Below are 17,198 nucleotides of genomic sequence, written 5' to 3' on the forward strand. Positions count from 1 at the left end.
CTTTAACACTTTATCGTCCTGAATAGGGATGTCACAATAAAGTTTATTTCTTTGCCCCAATCCAAGTCATTTATATTTTGTTTTTTCGCATAACCGACACCATTTTCCTCGATAACACACACTTCCAGTTTTGCAGATTAGCTGAAGTACGTGTTTGTGGACCTCTTCCTGTTTAATAATGCTGGGACTAGAGGAATCAGGCAGTTTGGAGTTGGCAAACAGAGAGCTTTGTGGAGGATTAGCCAGTAATGGTGCACCATGACCAAGTCTTCTGTGACACTTGACTGCGCGTGTCTTAACTGAAGCTGGGATCAGCTGCATGTGCTGCAGCCACCGTTGCGGCCCACACTTTGTGCCTACTGATTAATTATTGATTGATAATGCCGCATTTATTCAGGGAATTATTTAAATTTATGACATCTGTGCTGGCATCAGGCTTAGATTTGTGACACCAATCGGTAAAAAAGCGTGTTGAATGACTCAAAGGGATCAAGACATCACTTGCCCTGAATGAAATGGACTGTGCATTAAAATAAATGTTATCTCACAAACTCAAGCCACATGTCTTAATTATGAAAATTAAAAGTGGTCTAGTTTGGTTTTTCCTTCCTTTTTAAGGAAAAAATAGGGATGTATGAGCATATCAGCATGTCTTTAGTATCAGGCCTCTAAAATGAAATAACATCAGCCCAAAATGAACACTGATAGACAGAAAAGAGGACACGAACAATCAATGCTGCATGTTGGTGAGCATGAGGCATATTTTATCACTGCATCATAGATAGATAGAGAGATAGATACTTTATTAATCCCGAGGAAAATTTAAGTAACATGTGCATGCATTGGTATCTGAAATCAGCCAAAATGAGTTGGAAACTTTTAACATACTGCTTTTCTAGGGGGAAAAAAGTACAATATTGTGCATCTCTAAAGAAACTTAGATCAAAAAATTTCCCTGTCAAATCTGGCGAAGAACTTTACGAGCTGCTTTGAGTGATGTGTTGCCGCAGCGTTTTACTTAGGAGAAACACTGAAAGTGTGTGGCTGCAGCGCTCCGGTGACTGAGCAAATGTAATCTTCATAGCTTTGTAAGTGTTCGCCTTTGCCTGACCTCTAAACTATTTTCAAATGTAACCGCCTAAATGCTTCTACCTAAAAGTAACCTTCCTCTTCGGTGGGCCAGTGAATCACAGCACTATCGCCTACTCAAAAATGTTGCCAGCTCTGCACCAGTAATAAAAAGCACGAAGTTTCAGTCTTAAGCTCCATCAATCTTTCAAATGCTCCACTTGAGCTTCAGAAAAACTAACAAAGTGCAGAGCTGATGGTGGGTAATTTAGGAGGGGAGGCTACAAAACGTTTTACAGCTCAGCAGCCTTTAAGCTAACAGAATTGATCAGAAAAGCCAAAAATCTGTGAATCAAAAGCCATCTATAGTCATTTTGCGCAATGCATCGAAATCAGAATGAATTTAAACAGTTTTGTGAGCAAAATAGATTGTCTAAATTTTTTGTGCATGGTGTGTGTATTTGTTAAAAGAGGCCTGATACACAAATGAAAGAAATCAGTGGTGTATATTGTATAGTGTAATGGTTGGTTGAGCAATAAATTCTCTGGTCTTGAACCATTTTTTGGCTCTTAACAAGCGTAGTCAGGGATGTGAAGCTGGTGTAGAGAAGTTTGGGCATGTAATCAGTACATCTCAGGCCATCCATCTTGACATCAGTTGAATTACCTGAGCGGACATGGTCTAGGTCCTCCGAGTATTAGCCTCAAGTCTTGTTAGTAGTGCAGACGCGGTCCCGTAGTAAATGGAGCGCTGGGTATTGACGGGGCCTGTCATTACCTTTCTCTGGGAATCAGCCAAAGTGCTCCATCTCCCTCAGAGGCCCTCCATCACCTCCAACAGGCCTATTTATGGGCCAGAGTAACGGCCCTGAGGGGCAGAGAGAGAGAGAGAGATGGAGGTGGAGTGAGAGAGAGCCAGAGACAGAAAAAGATCGAGCGAAAAAGAGCAGGTGACAGTCGAATAGACGGAGCGGAGAAAGTACACTCCATCATTTCTCCATGGTTAGTCCAAAGTGAGCTAGTTCTTTCATTTGAGCAATTGCAATATATAATAACAATTTGAATTATCAAATTAATGCTAATTCAATGTCTATGTCTATGACTTATCCTGGCACCCAAATGAAAATGAGACAATGAACCTTTTTCACATTTTTAGTGCAGAAATCCACTCTCAGTATAAATGTTTAACTCAATAAATTAGTAGCCAGTTCATTAGCCATAAAGAAGCTGATAGTACATAAATGTCACAGCAGTCAGTGTTTTTGCAGCTATGCTTCAGTTATGCATAATAAGATTCTACGTAATTGTCTAATGTTATGTTGCAGCAAAGTGTCTCCCTGTCACATTGTTATGAAGAGATAAACTTGCTGAAATGTTTGAGCATCAAGGTAGAAAGTTAATAATGAATTTACTGATATTTTTTAAAGCATATCCTTGAACTGTTATGAAGCAGTTTCTATTCAGTGTTGCCATGAAAATGCATGATAATTAAAAATAATACAAGTAATACAAACAGTAAACATTGGTCTTATTTCATTTTAATTGCATTATTAATTATTTTATCGATTCAAAAGAAAAATAAGTGAATTAAAATGAGTTTATGGAGATTTTTACATCACTTAACTAAAAGACAGCAAACATACATAAAGTGTCAATTTCATGAATCAATGTTGCATTTGTTAAGCTGCCACACTAATTAAGCTAAAAATGTATTATTCATTTAAAAGACTGCATCATTACTAATTACAAATCCCACTCACCTACAGTTCTTTTACAGCAGCAGCAGCAGCAGTAACGCACATGAAAAGAGCAGCTAGAATTCAGCTCAGCTGACCGTCTGACACAGACACAGACACAGTCCACCTCACATCACTTCATACAATATAATACAGCAACAAAAAGAAGTGAGTCAAGTCATTGTCCTCTGCTGCTAGCTTCTGGTGCAACAGAGCACACTGCTATTGTTGCCATCAATTCATATCAAGAATCTCAATCTCTCATCCAGTCTTTCATTCAAGCCGCTGTTGCTATCAGCGACTTTGGCACATACTGTCTTTTATTAAATGCATATTTTCTGGGTCAGGCCTTAATGAAAGCCAACGAAAACCTCGTTAAAAATATTTTTTCACAGTTAAAGTACACGAATGCATGGCTGAGACCTAATAAGAATTTTTTTTTTTTTTTGCAAACTTATTTACTGTTAAGCATTTACTATTTTTAAGACTCCATTCATGCGGCATGCTGTCAGCCACTAGAATCAATTTGTTTTTACGACCATTAGCAATGCATATTTCAGAATTTGACCATGATTTAAACTGAATCACAATACTTGTGGGACAAATGACCTAACATTTGTTTAAAAAAACACATTATTTGGTCTATTTAAGATTAAAGCAATATCATATATATAGTACATTACTGACTTGTTCTACTTTATCACATTTAAAATATGCCTAATTTAAAATTTAGACGGACAACTAGCTGTATTTGCAATGCAAATTGTGTTTTGAATTTTATCAGTTTTATTTTCCTTATTATTGGTTGTAAAAACACATTTTAATGAGGATGATTTAATAAAAAATAAACAGAATTTTAATAAGGATCCTAAAAAACTACATAATTGGAATATTTTCATTCTTTTTTTTACTGTGTGGACAAAAACTACAACTGCAGTAGTAGATTATACTTGTGTTTTGTTGTGTTCCCTGCACCCCTAAGGACTGATTAATGTACCTGGATGCCTGCTTTCCTTTTTTTTAAAGTCCCACTGTCTACTCTATGCTCAAATATAGGACTTTGTCTCTGAAGGCTTCTCACTAAGTGGAGCAGGAAACAGAGCTTAAATGCAACACAAACTGGAGCAACACTGAACAAAAAACACTGCACAAACACGTAATATTCACGAGTATGGGGCAAGGGGAACTTTGTTGCATTTTCATTTTGCTTTGGCTGCCAGCAAAAGGGGGATTTGTGCTGCTTTACCCCTGCTGCTATTCCCACCAGCGCCAGCAGCAGCAGGCAGAACACTCACTTTTACATTTTCAGTCTAGATGGGAAAGTGACAAACCTCCTGACACTACCTGTAGAGAGCCTGATTTATCGTCTCATTTTGTTTGAAGACATACATCTAACTGTGAAGGAAGCAGGCGGGTGACGACTGGGCAAGATGATGGCTGGATTTACTCATGTCCTGGTTGGAAAAAAAACAACAACCTGGCAACCGCTGACACGTCCTTGAGGAAGGAGCTCATTAGAATCCAACAGCAGCTTCTGACAACTAAACACCGGCGTGTTTGTAGGAAATAACACCAGAGGACACAAACAGAGTGATGAGAAATGGCTAAAAAGTGTGACCCTCCTTTAAAAATTATAGCAGCACTCATATGAGCGCATGCACAGAAGCATTCTATCTGTCTTTCACCATTAACACCCAGAACTCATTAAGCTAGAACATCCTGCCTCTTATCTGGGTGACTTGCACAGTTGTTTTCCCCAAAGCTCAAATCCGTGGATTCCCATAAGCCCCTGGGCTGCTTCATCCTGTTCAAACTCTGCCCCTCTCTGATCACCTGACCCCGCCACACAGCAGCCCATCAGATCAGAAACAAATCTAACACAGCAGCTCATGTGCAAAGGGAAATTTGCATGCGATTTGCACGAAATGCACCCAACGAATAAACCCGTATCATGCATATGCATATAGGTGTTTTATTCAGGCTTGCTCCTGCTCCATCTACGGAAGACGCACATACTGGACACTGTAAACGCACTTGCACACACCTTTATTTTAAATAGACCTTCCACTGGCGAGGCACCGGCATCATTATTTCTGCTGCATTGAGTTTGATTAAATGACTCTGCTGTTTCTAAACCTTCCTCTTCCCTCATTATAAAAACTTACCTTTTATGACTGCGGCAGCTCTTGCCAGGATGGCAAAGACTCGCTGAGTAGCAGACAAAGGAGAGGGCGGCAAAATCGTTTGATGCCGGAAGATTAAAGGACAGAAAGGGAAAAAAAAGATGGTGGTGCTTTACCTTTAAAGAATCTCCTCAGCCAACCAGGACCACAGCCACTTGCTCTAATGGCTTGGCTCCTTCAAACCCTCTTGGCACTGGCCCCGTTGACTCCCTTTAAAGATGGTTGTGCCTAATTATCTCATTGTAGGGCAGCTGTTGAACAGTGTGTGTGATCTTCCTTCATCTAACAGCATGTCAGCTGCACAGGGCACAAAGGCTTGGTCAATATTCACCGTCTTTCAGAATGAATAATAGCAGCAGCTCTAAAAACCCTCCGTCCGTGCTTCGCTGTAACGCTGACAGCAGATGCTCAAATACTGTCTCACTGTCATGTACGCTTTTTCAGATGACTAATTTGCTCTCTTCCCTCCACCATTTTCTCCTCTCGACTCTCCTCTCGCCAGATGAGATCGACTCGGAAAGTTTCAGTGTGGCCTGTGGCCTTTGTGGGCGGCTTGCGGTACGAGTCCCCCAAGGTCAACGCAGCCGGGAAGGTCTACGGCTGGAAGACGGTGTTCGACCCCCATCGGCCCTTTGCCATTGACATGGCTGGCTTCGCTATCAACCTGAGGCTCATCCTTTTCAAGCCACAGGCGTACTTTAAGCTTCGAGGGGTGAAGGGAGGCTACCAGGAGAGTAGTTTGCTCCGGGAACTTGTCACACTCAACGACCTGGAGCCCAAAGCCGCCAATTGCACTAAGGTAATTTCCTTTTTCATGTTTACTGATGTTAAGCCACTTGACTTGAGCAGTTTGTAGGTCAGGGATTTACTTGCCATGTGGCTAAACATAGTGGAGTATCAGATAAAATAAAATATTTTAAAATGTAGTAGATGAAGTAGAGTTGTATTCGACTACTTCACATCTCTGGTTTTGAATGCTATGAAAGGATGTTATTAAATCTGTTATTATTTGGTGCTGAACTATCTTTTATGAAACTAATTTTACAAAAGAAAACAAAAAGATAGCCACGATCTGCCTTCACAGTATTAGATTCAGGCCACTGACTGAATGTCACCCTTAGAAACAGGGTGGTTATTATTTTATGGTTTCCACAACTTATGTAATAGTAATTTTGCAGCTTCTAACACCATTGTAAGCAAACTGCCACGATGATGCAGGAATGAATTACTCATAAACATCACAAAAAGGGCGAGTTAGTTTGACTTGCCATGAATAAATAACGAATAACGAATGAAGAAAGTTGGAGAAAGTATTTACAGCACTTCAGCCCAATAAGACAGAGGATTATGAATTATTAAAGGAAAAAGTCTGACATTTTGGAGCATTTGCTTACTCACCTTCTTGCCACTTATATAAGACATTTTAGCACTGCTGGTTTTTACAGCTTTTTGTATGTTTCTTGTTTTTATGCTAGCTAAGCTGCTTGTCTGCCAGTCGAGGCTTCGTGTGTAGAATAAAAACCTGAGCGACAAATTGAAGGAGAATGTTTGTCGGCTTTGTTTGGGTCCACGTGTCCCCTTGGCAGGAAGAGTCACTGCAAATAAACAGGAAGTTGGTCTGATTGATCATCTTTATCCTGTGATGAAACATTTCTATCCTGAGGGGGAGTGGTCTCTTCCAAAATGACAGTGTCTCTATCCGTAGGACACGAAGGGTCACCGAAATGTTTTGAATCATATGCTATGACCTTCACAGCTTCCGGATCTCAACCCAATTGAGCAGTTACGGGAGCGATGTGCCAGACAGCGCTATCCATCACCACCATGAAAACACCAAAAGATGGATTATCCCCTGAAAGAATGCCATTCTTTCGTCCAGTAGGGTTCCAGAGACTAGGAGAATTGATGTCAGTACCTTGCTAAGACAACTTACGTTGGTTTTTCCTTTAATTTGTCAGCCATCTGTAGATGTGAAGCTGTTATTGATCTTCTCATTTAACTCTCGAAAGCAAATAAGCATGTTTCCCAAAACGTCAAAGTATTCTTTAAAAAAGAAGACGACATGTTATTCAGCCACAGTTTTCTTATGATACAAACAAACCCATTATTTAAAATCTCCAGGCAGCCTGGCATAATTGGTGTTTGTTTTTTTAGCAACACAGGAGCTTGTTTTCCTTGATCACCGGTGCAGAATCGCTTTTTGATGCCACAAAGGTACTTGATTAAACGCTCCTGAGCTGGACTGCGAAGTCTTCTTTAGCATGCACTTGGTGAAAAATCCATGTTTTTCTCAAATAAAATTCCACGATGATTTTCTGACGGTCAGAGTGTCAAAAAGTGTAAATTCGATGCTGAAAAGTTGAGCAGCATTGATTATATTTCTCACGCTGCCCACATGCACTCTTGTACATTCGCACATGTACTTGAGCAAGATGCTTGAGGGTAGCAGCAGCAGCGTTCCTCTCCATACCCACTCCACCGTTCCTGCTTACGGCCGTTGGTCTGGGTCACTTCACTAAGCCGCTCTCTGGGCGAAGAGGAGTCAGCCAGAGGGCTTTAGTTAGCCACACAGGCAAGCACAGGCGAACACAGACACACAGGCAAGGAGAGAGAGAGACAGAAAGAAGAAGGGAGAGAAAGAGAGAGACACTTTCAGCCAGGTTTTTCTCCTGCCATTCAGAGAGCTAAATGAAAAGAGGGGATTCAGGGAACGGCTGAGAGAGCGGAATTGGAGTTGGTGGGGGAACGGGGAGGCAGGGGCGTCACGCTGATTACAGATGAGCACAGGGACGGACAGAAGGGCGGGAGGGAAAGAGGAAGGGGAAAAAAATGGAAAGTCGTGCATGAGCATCTCTCTTCCTTATAATCTACCACTTCAGATGCGAGCGTGACTATTAACCTCCCCCCTTCTTCCCCCTTACACCTGAGCAAAGTGGGAGTGGGTTCCTGGCACATCTCAAACACACCATATGAATAATTCATGACCGCCGCCACGGCGAGATGAAAGGAAGGAGGGTTCCAGCACAGAGGAGAGGGGGGAAAATGAGCTTGACACTTTTAGTTTTTCCTCCCCTCCTCTGCTCTTCTTGCCATCCTTTTCCTGGATGTTTGTCCGGTCTCCTGGGCCAAAGCGAGGCAGTGCGGAGGCTTGATAGCACAATAGCACGCCGAGAAGAACTGGTGTGCTACCACGAAGGCAGTACCTTTCTACATACGATGCAGTGTAGGCTGTCATCTGAAGGTGGCCATTAACCCATGGTCAGGGGAGGATTCAGCACAGGCAAGGCTAAGGAGGATGCATCATATTTATAAGATAACACACTGCTGTGGTCCCTCTTTACTCTCCTCTAATGCAGGGTTCATGCTCAAGCAGATCTTTGCACATAGACGGTGCCCTGGATGTTTTGAAGAACATAGGCAGAGTGGGAGCCGACTGGCAGAGTAGGTTGAATGAGTGCATTAAGGGAACAGCATGTTACTAATGTTGCTGTTGTTTGTGTTTCCATGCTGTTATCTCTGCAGATTCTGGTTTGGCACACAAGAACAGAGAAGCCTGTTCTTGTAAACGAGGGGAAAAAAGGATTCACAGACCCCAATGTGGAGATTTGACCGTTTTTCCTCAGAACACGGTAAATTCTTTTCTAAATCACGCAACCCTGAACTTGCTGACATTACCAAGCTGAACCCTTTATCCATCGACAAATTGAATTTCTGAATGATGTCAATTTATAAGGCGGAAATGCAAATGTGATGATAATTGTCGCCTGATCTCACCTAGTTAGACTACAAAAGAGCAGGTGTTTTTAATACTCCCTAATACATTGTACAGTCATTTTTAATATCCTTCTGCCGAGTCCCAATTATAGCAGCTGTTTCCCATTATTAAATGTCACCAAGGAAATAAACAGGCTCAATGAACTCAAATAAAGCCTTCTCAGTGTATCTTAATCCTTTCTGTTACAGGTGGTTGGCCTTGGACCTGCAGAGTGGAGAAAACAGTCGAGTTTCGTGATAAGTGCAACCAGCGCTCATGTCTTAATCATCAGAAAATTTTCAAAAAGAGAAGTACGGGGCCTTTTTGAAGGGGGTTCTAATCCTCTTGACTGAATCTGACATTTTTAAAATATGGACCAAAAACAGTACAAACGTATTAAAAGCACAGATTAGTAAGAGGTGGCGGTGGCTCGTCAGGTCCGCCACTGAAGTGCAGAGGAGACGACGTGAAAGGACGTCTCGCCGGGTCGACGTGGACACTCGTAACCTGCACCGCCACCGAACGATGGCCCGTTGAAGACCACCCCTCATAAAAGACAGCACAATATGAAAAGCATACAGCCAGCGGGTTCAGCCAAACAAGCAGGTTACAAAAAAATATCCTCCACCTCATATGACAAAGCAAAGGAAACAAAAACACAAATGGGCCTGGATCTGCACACGGCACACCAGAGAAATTCCTCTCGGATTTAAAGACACGGCCGACATCATCAGCCTGGATGAATACATGACTCCAAGGACAAAGATGTCTCATGTGGATTTTCCTTTTGAGCAAACACAAACATAGCAAGGGAAGGAATGTTCTTTTGATAACTATGAAATGTTTGCTTTAATTTAATTTAACTGGTTTCGGCGTTTTACAAGCACTTGACTTGCTAGTTCAATACTACTGACTCTTACCTACATTTACTCTTGGGTTATCATCGTCCATTTTATAGTGTCATTGAAACTCATGCATTTAAGCCCACCCACACACTTGAAGAAAGGAGTGTACCCCTCATGCTCGGGAGCTGAATTATGTAAACACTAAAATCTCTTAGCACTGAAAAACACACAAATATAATGAGAAACGAGAACAATCAGAGGAGAAACTTTGACAAATGCATTGTAATTACTGTATTTATATGTAAAAATGATGAAGAATGACACACGACAAGGCACAGGTTCACTCTAGGTTCAGCTCATTGAAAGACGAATAGCACATTACAAACTTCATTTCGTCAGAACAAGCCCAGTTTGTGACACATTCATAACACAAGAGACGAGAACTTCAAACCGTGGCAGATTCACAAACACCGACCTGACTTCCCTCCGTGTTGGTTAATATTTCCCCTTGTCTATGCACACTCTGCACTGCACTGGTCACCAAGGGTCAGCTGTGTGTAGTTATGAATAAATAAAGAACATTAAGGATGAAGCAGCAGCAGACCCCAAATATTTGCTTTTGTCAGCCCCTCTTTGTCCAGTCAAAAAACATACCTAAATGCATTAAGCATGACCCCAAATACTCATATTTCTTTAAAAACCACAGCTTCCACATATGAAATCAGATTATACAAGCAACATTAAAGTGACAGCAGGCTAAAGAAAAGCACAATGAAAATCAAATGTATTTTTGCTAATAATTTGGTAGCAATTAAGACATGCCATCCTCAGTACTGAAGCCTCATGCTTTCTGTTTGTGTACCCATGAGCTGTATACATTAAGCGGATCACAAAAGGGAGTCACTGCACCTCCAGCGATAAACATCAGTAGCGATGGCATTGTACATTTTAACAAAGTTATTCTGCGCCTCATATAATAGAAACTCTGCTTGATAAATCATCCATCTTATGCACATTGGTGGTTCTTATCTAACATTGTCCGGCAAGAAGTAGCTGGAGATAATTCAAACACTGAGCCTCTGTACTGTTGCCAGATTATCTCTGAGCACCCACAACCCACCTACCCCACCTCACACACACACACACACACACACACACACACACACACAAAACCCAACAAAATACGCTGCTGCACTATTAAAACTTTTACAAAGACGCTATATCTTCTCAGGCTCATCAGCCGGAGAGACAGTATGTTATTACACATTTCACCGGGAATATGATAAGATTGAATATGAGGACAAAAGGCTGTTTCGTATCTCTCATCACACTGGCTGTTTTCATTGACTGCATGATATTACACTTTCGTGGGGATCAGCCACGGAGATCACTGACTATCCTCCCATTATTTATTCAAAAAAAAAATCAAATTTAATATATTTATTTATATATTTATTTCAAGCGTGGGTGTGCAATTGAATCATGGCAGTGTTTCCTTGCCCTAAAAATCTCTGCTCTCTTAAACAGCATGCGCACATGCAGAATATACTGTACACACGAATTACCATAGAGATCAATAACAATAGGTACCAGCAAGTACTCTAGCACTGCTGATAGCTAAGTTGCACTTGAGTGGTCTTTAATCAAACGAAAAGAATCCACTTGAAATGTTTCAGCACTGAAGCAAATTATGACGTGTAGTCCAAAGTGGGAAAATGCCAGTGTGTATAAAAAGAGAAGACTTTCCTTTACAAAGCAGCATCATTTGTTTTCGACATGTTGTTTATCATTTCCTCCTCAAGTGAAACTAAATCCCCTGCTCTCATCTTCTAAATGTTGCTTTTGTCAAGTTGCCGGCAAACAAATGTCATGTGGTGTACAGATCAGCATGTGGTTGGACTGGTTAAATAAGAGTCTGTGATGTTTCTCTCTGTGGTGTGTCCTGAAGCAGCAGAACAACGAAAAACAGGGCTTCACCTCTCAAGTGATTTCATTACGTCGCCCTCCATCTGATTTGAAACTTCTCTGATTCCAACAGATGACGCAATATATTAGTCTATTAGAACTGGCCTTCCTATGGTATACATCCACTTTAGCATTTACTGTCAGTTAATGAGCTTCTGAGGGTTTCTCTAAGGCACAAAACACACGAGTCCTCCCTTTTTCCTCATCTCCACTGTCATCTTCCAGCCTCATGTGATTCACATTTTATGCATGTGAATGTTAAGGTTGTTTATTTGCCACAGCAGTTCTGTCTCAGAGAAAGATGTTAGTTGAATCAAGAGAAATAAATAACTGAGAAGAACCTCACTTGGCCCTGAGTGTTGCGTCCAGTGCATGTCATGTATGTTGTAATTTACAACACACATGACAATTACAAGGGGTGGACTGGCCATCTGGCATACCGGGCACTGTCCTGGTGGGCCAGTGTCTAGTGGGGCTGGTCAACAGGTTCCCCCAGGACCAGAAAGACCACGACCAAGCAGCCTGGAGATCTTAGGCAGCGTCTCCCTCAGGTGGGTGTCAACGGTGTTCACGGTCAGGTCTGTGGTCATCCCATCAAAAAACAAAGCAGAAATAAAATCTAGATTATAAATCAACATGTAACCAAAGCACTCTGTGTATAATGCCATAGTATAGGACGTAGTTCAGAAAATGTGAAAGTATAGTATACTTTTCAAGAATAACATAGTGTGGCCTGTAGTTCATAGTATAGCATGTCGGCAACAAAATAAAAACATAGATCATTATGTGGTTCAAAAAGCGCAAAATGATAGGATGTTGCCTAAAATTGTCATGAATGATATGTGGTTCAAAAATGTCATAGTGCAGTATATTGTCAAAATAGTATGTCATTCAGGAAAACATCAGAGTATAATATGTGGTCTAAAATGCCATAGAATAATAGTTCATTGCACAAATAAAAGTATAGTAATTTTTAAAACTGTTCAAATTCTTACATATTGCTAAAAAAAAAACAGCAAAAAAATGAAAACAAAAAACATCATAGTAATATGTCAATTAAAAAAGCCTATAGTATAGCAGGTCACTCTAAAAACATCATAGTATAGCCTTTGGTCCTCAAAACGTTATTCTGTCCCCGCTGTCTGAAGTAGGTGAGGAGCAGCACAAAAACAGTCCAAACGCTGGTTTCCAGAGGGTTAGACGAGTATTTATTTGAAAGAGTAAGTTTACAACAACACAACATGTGAGGGGGTTAAAAGCAAATGGTTGTTAGTAAAATAAAAATGAATCAACAGAACTAAAAGTGAACTTCACGTTGACATTGATGAGCATTCCAAACAGGAACAAAGGAAAAGATCACCAGTACAAAAAAGCCTCTTCCTGTTCACCTCTTAAATCCCAAAAACACACCGCAGTAGCACCCTAAACTAAAACTACCAATGGGTTCCCTGTTTTCCTTTCTGAACAATTCAAAGGTCCCTCTCTATCTCCCCACACATCCACCAACCACTGGAACACATCTCCAAAGTTCTGCTGAAGCTCAGCTTCCTCTCAGAAGAAGTGCTGCCAGATGAAGGAGCCTTTTGAGAGGCAGCTGGCGTCATGATTGGACTGTACTTTGGTCTGATCCAATCCAGCTTCAGCTCCAGAGACGGCAAGCAGGACGAGTCAACGGAGGCCAGATGGACGAAGGCATGAAGCTGAGAACAATACAGAAAACAACAGAGGAGGAGTGCAGCGGCCCAGGGCCAGAACAAACAGAGTAGAATAGTATGTCTCTGAGAAAACATCATAGTATAGCCTATGGGATGAAAAAAATGCCATCATATACATATATTGTACAAATAAGTCAAAGGAAAGAAACGTACGTTGTAGAATTGTAGTAACTGTGGGCTGACTGATTTACTGATAATCAGTATTTTAGTTTTTACTGATTGATGGTAATAAATAAATTTTAAAAAATGGCACTACTTTGGCTCTGAACCTGTGGTTGCTCTGTCTTCTGGAGTGATTTGATTGGTTATACGTCACGAATAAAACTCCTTTAACTTAACATCTGTAAACAAATCAAAAGTGTATCAACAAAGTTTTGTTAGAGTTTGTGTTGTTCTAAGTTTGACTCCAAGATTTTAAATACTTTCATTTGCTGCAAATGAATATCTCCTCCAAATGTCTCACTAATAATCATTATCAGCCTTAAAAACCCACAAAACACCCCTCTATACTGGATGACACTTAGTACAGTCTGGTTCCCCCTTCTATAAATCTGCTTGGAATCTTCCACTTCCTGTTTGTCAAAGTGTCCTTCTACCTGGACAGATTTTGTTGGAGCTCATGCAACAAACATTTTGGCTAACTGAACTTTAATATGGATGGATGACACTGAATTAGAGTCTGTTTTAATGAGACTGAGTTCGGATGTAGCCAAATAGGAAATTATTTCTAAGAATTTACAGAGAAAACTCTGAAATGTTTGCTAGGTTAGCGTCCCACATGTCAAGGTCATGTACAGGTCTCTTATTGGGTTAAAGAGCCCAAAAAAAAAAAAAACATGAAAAATGCTTTGTAAAACCGGGAGGTCGGGAGCAGCTTTTATTTTTCTTACAACTTTTTGGTGCCACCCCTCCTCGGTTCAGTTGTTTACATTTTTCAGATTTTGGCATTTTTAACAACGTCTATAAGTTGGTTCAGGTTGTTCAGTTATTTTTTTTAAGTTCTGCACTTTAAGATTTACAGTTATATAAAAAGTTATTTATAAAAAAAAATGTTGCCAAAATGTTTTTTGAACTGTATTGAATTTATTTGGTTTTGATAGTCGGTTACTGGTTACATGCAGACACTAAAAACTAGTAGGTTACATCAACATATAGCTATCGCACTAATTCAGGTTTGACATTATGATGTTCTGGACTTTTGCTTTAATACATTTTCTCAGACTGGACCACTTTGAATTTTAGTTTAATACCCCTGTTCTACTTGATTGCAACTGTTTTTTTTCTTCCCAGCTTGTCAACAATTTTGTATAAGCCTCTAGGGATGTTTTTGAACTTTTGTTCTGAAAATCTGACCTCTCTGTCAGCTTTTTGTCATTCAAAAAGTAGTGCTTGATTCAGTCAACCGATAATGTTGTGGGCCGGTCTGGGCCAGAAATGCCAGAGCTGATTTTTTGCCCCAGTCCAGCCCTGGTTGTAATGTTGTACCATTTATTATTGTCCACACGGAGGCTGATAAAAGCTTCAGCCTACAGTTACAGTAACGTATAGAAAACAAAAGTGACGAGCACCGTCGCCTCACTTCAAGGAGGTGTTGGATTCAAATCAGCCAGGGGCCTTTCAGCGTGGATGATCTCCCACGTGCACGCGTGGGGTTTCCCTTTGTGTTCCGGCTTGCTCCCACATGCCAAAGGCATGCATGGCAGGTTAATTTGGAATTCGATAGTGGTCGTAGTTGTGAGTGTGACCATGCATGATGAACTGTGATGAACTAGCAGCCTGTCCCTACTGGTACCCCACCAGTCACCCAATGTGAGCTGGGAGAGGCTCCAGTTTTTTTGCACACCTCGATAGGATAAAGAAAGCACAGCTGATGGATTGATGGGATATTTAGTTCCACAGAATGCATTTTATAAGCCAATGTTATCGAACGCTTTTATCAGACTTTGACATTTTGCATGCTAGCTTGTGCCACTGTAATTTGCTAGTTTCAGATTTACGATATTATTTCAGTTAATAAGTATGTGTGTCTTAACTAAAACACTTAAGTCATCTGCAATCCAATTATTAGAAACAACAGCTTCATAACTCCTGCACCACAAAGAATAGAGAAAGACTAGCTGCCCATCATTTTGTAGATAATCTACTTATATTAGCTTGTGCAACCCCATTTGCTTAAAATACACAGCTTCCAATGTGACACTGCAGCTTCACTGCGGCATTAGTCTCTAAAGAAATTAATTACGGTGGTATCTAGACACAAAAAGTTCTTCAAACCCAGGCTGTGGTTGAGATTGCATGTCGAGGTTCACAGCGTTTCATCAGAAGGTGAATTTGAAAAGCACAAAGTGTTCCAAGATATATTAAAAGAAAAAAGAAAGAAACAGTTCACAAGCGTCCTTGGCCTTGGTTATTGACAGAGGTCAAACCAGTCTTTATTTGCAGGCTCTTTTTCCACAGCCAGGATGTAATCTAAAAATGAAGTGTTATGAAGGAAGAGATCATATTATAATCAAGATGATCCTCATTCATTCTGTTGGTTTGCAGTTATGTAGTATTTGAGTACAGATTAAGATAGTGTTAGAAAAAATAATGAAATAAAGATTCAACAAAATGTCAGAAATAAAAAACTGCAGTGAGGAAGTTGATTAGACTGCGACACTGGTGTCACGTTTTTCGGCTCATTTTTTTTAGTTCTCTGGGAACTTCTGCCACAGAAGTTGCTAATCTGTCTGGGGCCCACATTTTTTTAAAAAAAACTTACAAAAAAATCATACATGAACCTAAAAAACATTCAGCCAAAGATAATCCCAACCATCATTCTAGACACACTGGACCGTCGTCACTTTTCAGCGCTGCTGGTTGCAGTGAGGTGTCGGTGCCCTTGTTGATGCAGCTTTCCCATCATCCTCCTCACCTCTTGTTCTCACTGGACATCAACAGTCATGCCGTAGTCTGGGCTGGTGGTAAACTGTATTTTACCATCTGTTTTCTGCTCTTCAAACACTATGACCTGTGACAAAGCAAAAAGTACAAGCTTAGTCAAGGTTGCAGAACAACAGGCAGAGTGGGTGGTTAAAGGAAAGTAGAAAAAGGCAAGGAGGAGAAACAGTGATACAGCAGACGAAGCTTAACGCCTTTTCCAGTAATTGCTGAGGCGTTCAACATCATTACAGTATCTAGTGAGGAATATTGGTAGCTGTACACCGTAAATCCTGACCTGCGATATGAGCTTAATTTGCCGTATTAGTGAAGGTGAGTGGGACTTAATGAGGCTAAATTCTTGGTAAATACATTTAAAAATACATTGAATGCGCAGATTTTTTGACAATGAAAGTATTATTAGGACATGGAAACAATAACCAGCAGCTAATTGGATATCTGGTCCCGTGTGAGGATTGGATCACTTGCTCTATTTGCTCTAACTAAATACTTTGTGGAGTTTGTACGGTTGGTCAGACAAAGCAAAACATCTGAAGACGTCACCTTAGGCGCAGGGAAACAGAAACATTGTGTTCATGTTTAAAGGACATCAAGAAATGTCAGCTGAGGACTGTATGAAACTGATAAGACAAGTGTGACAAAATGATGCAAAAAAGACAAAGATGAAATGTCTGTATGGAATACTAGTGCAAATGCTGTACCACCCAGTGCAGCAGCACAGGAAAAAAAAAATCAAAAGGTTTTCAGCTCATAAACCTTCAACCATATTGGCCTATACAAAGGCCATTTATTTTTTAATATGTCAAATTATGAAAACTAACAAATATAAATAAAAGGTATTTCTGTAAAGAGTGTGTCTCTAACTCCATCAGCGCTGCATGTCCCTCTGAGGCCACACTGACATGTGCTAAAGAGACTTCAAGGTTCAAGGTTTAAGGTAATCTTTATCATCCTAGAGAAGCAATTTCTTTTGTAGTCAGCAGAACACCACA

General features: G+C 40.5%; 1 protein-coding gene and 1 pseudogene across 4 annotated transcripts in view; one reads left to right on the forward strand and one right to left on the reverse strand.

Annotated features, from left to right (window-relative positions):
- b3gat1a (beta-1,3-glucuronyltransferase 1 (glucuronosyltransferase P) a) overlaps window positions 1-11,896 on the forward strand; it is a 76,933-nt gene extending 65,037 nt beyond the window's left edge. For all 4 annotated transcript variants that reach the window (XM_022199669.2, XM_022199668.2, XM_022199670.2 and 1 more), the window contains 3 exons: window positions 5,490-5,786; window positions 8,510-8,616; window positions 8,951-11,896. In XM_022199669.2, coding sequence (XP_022055361.1) covers window positions 5,490-5,786; window positions 8,510-8,596 — 384 coding nt within the window. In that variant the 3' untranslated portion in view covers window positions 8,597-8,616; window positions 8,951-11,896. The remainder of the gene's footprint in view (window positions 1-5,489; window positions 5,787-8,509; window positions 8,617-8,950) is intronic.
- An 840-nt stretch (window positions 11,897-12,736) lies between these two features.
- LOC110954908 (beta-galactosidase-1-like protein 2) overlaps window positions 12,737-17,198 on the reverse strand; it is a 30,726-nt pseudogene continuing 26,264 nt past the window's right edge.

This window comes from Acanthochromis polyacanthus, chromosome 13, assembly GCF_021347895.1.
Source record: "Acanthochromis polyacanthus isolate Apoly-LR-REF ecotype Palm Island chromosome 13, KAUST_Apoly_ChrSc, whole genome shotgun sequence".
Lineage (NCBI taxonomy): Eukaryota > Metazoa > Chordata > Actinopteri > Pomacentridae > Acanthochromis > Acanthochromis polyacanthus.